Source organism: Charadrius vociferus, unplaced genomic scaffold (genome assembly GCF_000708025.1).
Source record: "Charadrius vociferus isolate BGI_N301 unplaced genomic scaffold, ASM70802v2 scaffold1152, whole genome shotgun sequence".
NCBI classification, from domain to species: domain Eukaryota; kingdom Metazoa; phylum Chordata; class Aves; order Charadriiformes; family Charadriidae; genus Charadrius; species Charadrius vociferus.
In genome coordinates this window covers 7,089-12,264 of record NW_009647122.1, presented here as the reverse complement: position 1 = coordinate 12,264, position 5,176 = coordinate 7,089, and the positions used below count along the sequence as shown (strand labels likewise).

The window sequence follows — 5,176 nt, the reverse complement described above, 5'->3', positions numbered from 1 at the left end:
GATCGCCGCAGGGATCCTCGACCCTGGGACTGCCGTAGGGATGCTCAGCTCTGGGATTGCCACAGGGATGCTCCACCCTGGGACCCCCGCGGGGATGCCCGGCCCCAGGAGCCCCACAGGGATGCTCAACCCTGGGACTACCATAGGGATGCTCAACCCCGGGAGCCCCGTAGGGGCCCTGGCTGCAAGCTGCTCCGCCAAGTCTCCTTCACTCAAGGACGCTGTAAATCCCCAACCGGCCCCTCCGTCCCGCTCCACGGCCCACAGCCCCACTCGCCGTCCCACGGCTCAGCGGATTTTCCCGGGAACAAGCCCAGCTCGCCAGCACCTTTCCTCTCTCCTTGCTTTTCATTTCAGGCCGGCATTACCGGCCAATGTTCCCGTGTCTTGGAGGGATTGGACCCTGGTTGTGGGGCTCAGCACCTCCTGCTGTGATTAAACCAGCCGAGACATTTGCTGCAGCTCAGATGTTTAATCAATGTCTCGTCTCTGCGACTGTCAGCGCCCAGCGTCCACCCGAGCATCCTCCGGCCCGTTTCATTGCCAAGAACCAGCCGCTCCCGAGACAGAAACACATTTTAGCTGTCAGGATGAAGCCTTGAGGCTCCCAAAATAAACCAGTGCCCCAGCAGGGGGGGGGACGGGGACGGATGGACGGGTAATGGGATTTCTTCTGGGGTGCAGAGCCGCTGCAGCACAGGCAGCATTAACTTGCAGGCTGCATCGATCAGCACACGGCGCTGGCGGCTGCCACCCGTCAGGCGGAAATCATGGCTTTGCCGGGGAAGAGCCATGTTCTGTTTAATTAAAGGTGTCGATTTGCAGCCAGATGGGCCGGGAATTGGCCATCTCTGCTGTCCCATCACTGGCACAGCTCCCCCGCCATGGCAACTGGGTAGGCGGCAGGATGTAGCCCTGGGTCGGTTTGCCCTGTGCCTCGTCTGTGCGCCCACCACGGGCGGGCATCCTCTCCCACTCCTGCACTGTGCCCACCCTGTTCTCGCAGGTGACACAGAGATGCTCAGCCCCTGGACTACCACAGGGTTCCTCGGCCACCTACAACATTTCAAGGATGCCTGGCCCTGGGACCACCCCAGGGATGCTCAGCCCCCAGACCACCACAGGGACACTCAGCCCCTGGACCACCACAGGGATGCTCGGCCACCCTGATCCCCACAGGGATGCTCGGCCCCAGAACCACCTCAGGGGTGCTCAGCCCCCAGACTACCACAGGGATGCTCAGCCCCCGGACCACCACAGGGACGCTCAGCCCCTGGACCACCACAGGGATGCTCAGCTCTGGAACTACCCCAGGGATGCTCAGCCCTGGGAGCCTCCCCACAGGGATGTTCAGCCCTGGGACCCCCACAGAGATGCTCAGCCCCCAGACCATCCCAGGGATGCTCAGCCCCCGGACCGCCCCAGGAATGCTCGGCTCCAGGACCACCACAGGAATGCTCGGCCCCTGGACCACCACAGGAATGCTCAGCCACCTTGACTACCACAGGGATGCTCGGCTCTGGGACCACCCCAGGGATGCTTGGCCACCTGGATCCCTACAGGGATGCTCAACCCTGGGACAGAGATGTTCAGCCCTGGGATCACCCCAGGGATGCTCAGCCCCTGGACCACCACAGGGATGCTCGGCCACCCTGATCCCCACAGGGATGCTGGGCCACCTGGATCCCCACAGGGATGCTTGGCCCTGGACCGCCCCAGGGATGCTCGGCCCCCCTGATCCCCACAGGGATGCTCAACCAGCTGGATCCCCACAGGGATGCTCAACCAGCTGGATCCCCACAGGGATGCTCAACCAGCTGGATCCCCACAGGGATGCTCAACCAGCTGGATCCCCACAGGGATGCTTGGCCCTGGACCGCCCCAGGGATGCTCGGCCACCCTGATCCTCACAGGGATGCTGGGCCACCTGGATCCCTGCAGGGATGCTTGGCCCTGGAACCACCCTGGGATGCTCAGCCCCTGGACCACCACAGGGATGCTCGGCCACCCTGATCCCCACAGGGATGCTCAACCACCTGGATCCCTGCAGGGATGCTTGGCCCTGGACCACCCCAGGGATGCTCGGCTCTGGGACCACCCCAGGGATGCTCAGCCACCTGGATCCCCACAGGGATGCTCAGCCCGCTAGGACCACCGCAAAGAAAACCCTTCCCAGTGTGCCCACTCCTGTTATAGCACCACATAGCACCGCATGCTCGGGAAGGGCTGCCAAACCCAGCAGCCGGTCCCGTGGGGTGCAAGGGGCATCGGGGGCGCGCGGGCTCACCTGGAAGCTCTTGGCGTTGAGGCTCTTCTGGCTCTCAGCAGCCACCCTCAGCCTGGACTCCAAACCCTTCATCAGGGACTCGGTGTTGCGCACGTACTGGAGGTCCCGGTAGGTCCGAAGGTCCAGTACCTCCATGGACTGGGAGATGTTCTGCACCTGCACGGTGGGATGGGGGATGCAATAAAGCCCTCGGTCTAATTAACACAGCTCCCTGATGCTAACAAAGAGACCTGAGCCGGGGGCGGATTTGGGGTGCAGAAGCGGAGAGGGGATGGAGAAGGGAGAGCAGCCCCCAGGACCAGCTCAAGGCCACCGAGTGCTGGTGGGGACACGGCTCCATCCTGGTGTCCCCGTCCCCAGGGAGCCGCGGGACGAGCTGCTCCCCGCTCCGCCGCACCAGTGTTTATGCAAACACTCATGAAGAAAACTCTCCCCCCTGCAGCTTTAATGCATAAAATAATGCGTTTTACCCATCTTGCTTCAGCTGCTATTTGTTTTGTGTTGTTTTTTGGGGTTGTTTTTTTTTTTTTTTTTAACCATCCGAGCGCACATTTCCCAGCTCGGGCTATGAGCTTTCATTCTTTAATTTCATCTGCCGCAGCCGGCAAAGTGATTTTCTTTCCAGCCTTTCAAATGACGCGAACGTGGCTGTGTTCCTCAAACGGTTATTTATTTATTAGTGCCGGCCCCGCCGGTATTTACGGTGCCGCCGCCTCCTCGGAAGGGAGCTGCTTAAAGAGGCATTTTTTTTCAGTGCTTTATAATAAAAGTTTAATGGGGTTTGCGGTGCGCCCGCCCGGGCGGACGTGTGAAAACCAGGGGGACACTAAATGAGCTCCGTTCGGGCACGCGGCTCCACACCATGGGGCTGATGGGGAAAGTGCCGGGAGCGTGGACCCCCCCTTCTCCGTGGGAAAGCGCACGTCCCCCGTGTCGCACGAGGAAACCACCCGGCGCTCCATCAAACAGCATTTGGCTCACGGGGCTGCAGGATGAAACCATGCTTGGGATTTATCTCGGGGCTGATTATATCTCAGTGATGGCATCACCACGTGCCGGTGGCACCGCAGTGGCGTGGTGATGCCCTTCCCGCAAACCGAATGGCCACGCGGGAGGATGCGACCGCTCCTCTTTGCGGTGGGATGCCGGAGCGTTGAGGATGCTCGGACCGGAAAAAAAGGAGGGAGGGAGGGAGCGCCGCGGGTGTCCTGGCGGGGATGTGCGTCACAGGGGAAGGGAAGAGCCCACGGAGGTCCACGCTACCGGGTGTGCGCATCCTCCCTCCCACAAATGAACCGGGCTCGGCCGGTAACACCGATTAATGCCGGGTCGGCCAACGCTCACCTTCTCCATGAGCTGGCGGAGCTGGTGGCTGCGCAGGTCGCGGGAACAAGTGCCCTGGACGGGGATGACGGCCGTGCAGAGGCATTTGCCGTCGGGGGCTTGCGCCGAGGTGTAAACCTGCCAACCCTCGTCGGGGCTCTGGAAAAGGGTCTGCGGGAGAGAGGAGGGGAGATATCAGGGTGCCGAAGGATGCCAGAGCCGCGCCCGTGCTGGGCTCCCCACGCCTGCCCGGGCATCCCCAAAATCACCGGGGCTGAGGTAGGGCCAGCAGCACGGCATCGCTGTGGCAAGACTCCGGAGCATCCTTCCCTCCTGCCGTCACCTGGATGGGGACGAGCCAGCGAGGGAGCAACGTCCCGGCGCCGGGAGGAACCCACCAAACCCTTCTCGAACCATCACCATGCGGTGCCTCACCACGGCGCTGGCAAAGCCCGGTGCCGAACACGTGCCGCCACGGCACGGCCCCCACGGTGCTGCCCTGCTCGCCACCACCTCCCACGCAGCTCCTCCGAATCCCGTTCTCATCCCGGCAGATCTGAGCCGCTTCGCATTTTTCCCCTCCTTTTAGGTTTTTATCCAGGTCATTTAATTTTTCTCCCTCTACGAGACTCATTTCGCCGCAGCGATCTGCTCCAAATACGGAGATTTCGGCTTCCCAGCAGGTCCCGCGCTGCCGGGCCGGCCGCGAAACCACAGCGGGACGGGAGGGAACGACGAAGTAACGCTCTTCATCATCTCCCACCGGCCACCTCCGCATCCCTCCTCTTCCTCCAGCAGACCCAACCCAGTGTTAATTCCCACTAATAGAATCCCCAAACCTCCCCCCCCGCCTTCCTCCCCTTCGCCTGATTTATTCACGCCGTAAGCCGGTGTTTTTGCGCTGGGCCATTTAGCATTTCATGGGTAATTCATAATTATTAATTATGAAAATCCAGAGCAAACTCATCGCTCTCCAAGCGCCTTCTGCATCGAGCCGGGTGAAGATAAATGACCCGTTCCCTGTAACAAGCCGGGGACGATACTTTACTTTACACGCCGCGGTTTTAACTTCATGTTTCACATCGGAAGGGATTTATTGGACACGGCGGCGGCGAAACCCCGTTCTCCAACCTCCAGCGCAACCAGAATAAATTAACTGACGGCGGCGGAAAAACTCGCCCTGAGCCGAGTAAATTCCTGAGTTATCGCAGGGGGAGGTAAATAGAGGATTTTTTCCGCCCAGCTCCAACGCAGCGGAGATGGGGGCCGGGAGCTCTCGGCAGCCCCGGCTGGTGATGAGCCACACCGCGGGGTAACGAGCCACACCGTGGGGTAACGAGCCCTTAGGAAGGCACCGCGGCATCGTGCCGGCTGCTACGGCAGGTGAACCAATCCCGTGAGCGATTATGGGATATACACGCCGGGAAAGACTTGATGCACGGCGCTGTGCAGTCCCACCCACCCAAAATTGGGGTCCCCGCGGGCAGGAGGGGTTTCCCCCCTCAGCTGCTGCGGGCACCCACGGCGAAAACACCCGCAGCCGGCACCGGCACCATCCTGGGAGCA

At 61.4% G+C, this 5,176-nt stretch overlaps 1 protein-coding gene across 1 annotated transcript in view; it reads right to left on the bottom strand.

Moving 5' to 3' along the window:
- The window catches only part of OLFM2 (olfactomedin 2), a 16,447-nt gene extending 12,059 nt beyond the window's left edge, over positions 1-4,388 (bottom strand). The window contains exons 1-3 of the mRNA XM_009895834.1: positions 4,046-4,388; positions 3,632-3,789; positions 2,288-2,443 (exon numbers count right to left, since the gene is read on the bottom strand). Coding sequence (XP_009894136.1) covers positions 2,288-2,443; positions 3,632-3,789; positions 4,046-4,388 — 657 coding nt within the window. The remainder of the gene's footprint in view (positions 1-2,287; positions 2,444-3,631; positions 3,790-4,045) is intronic.
- Positions 4,389-5,176: the final 788 nt, after the last annotated feature.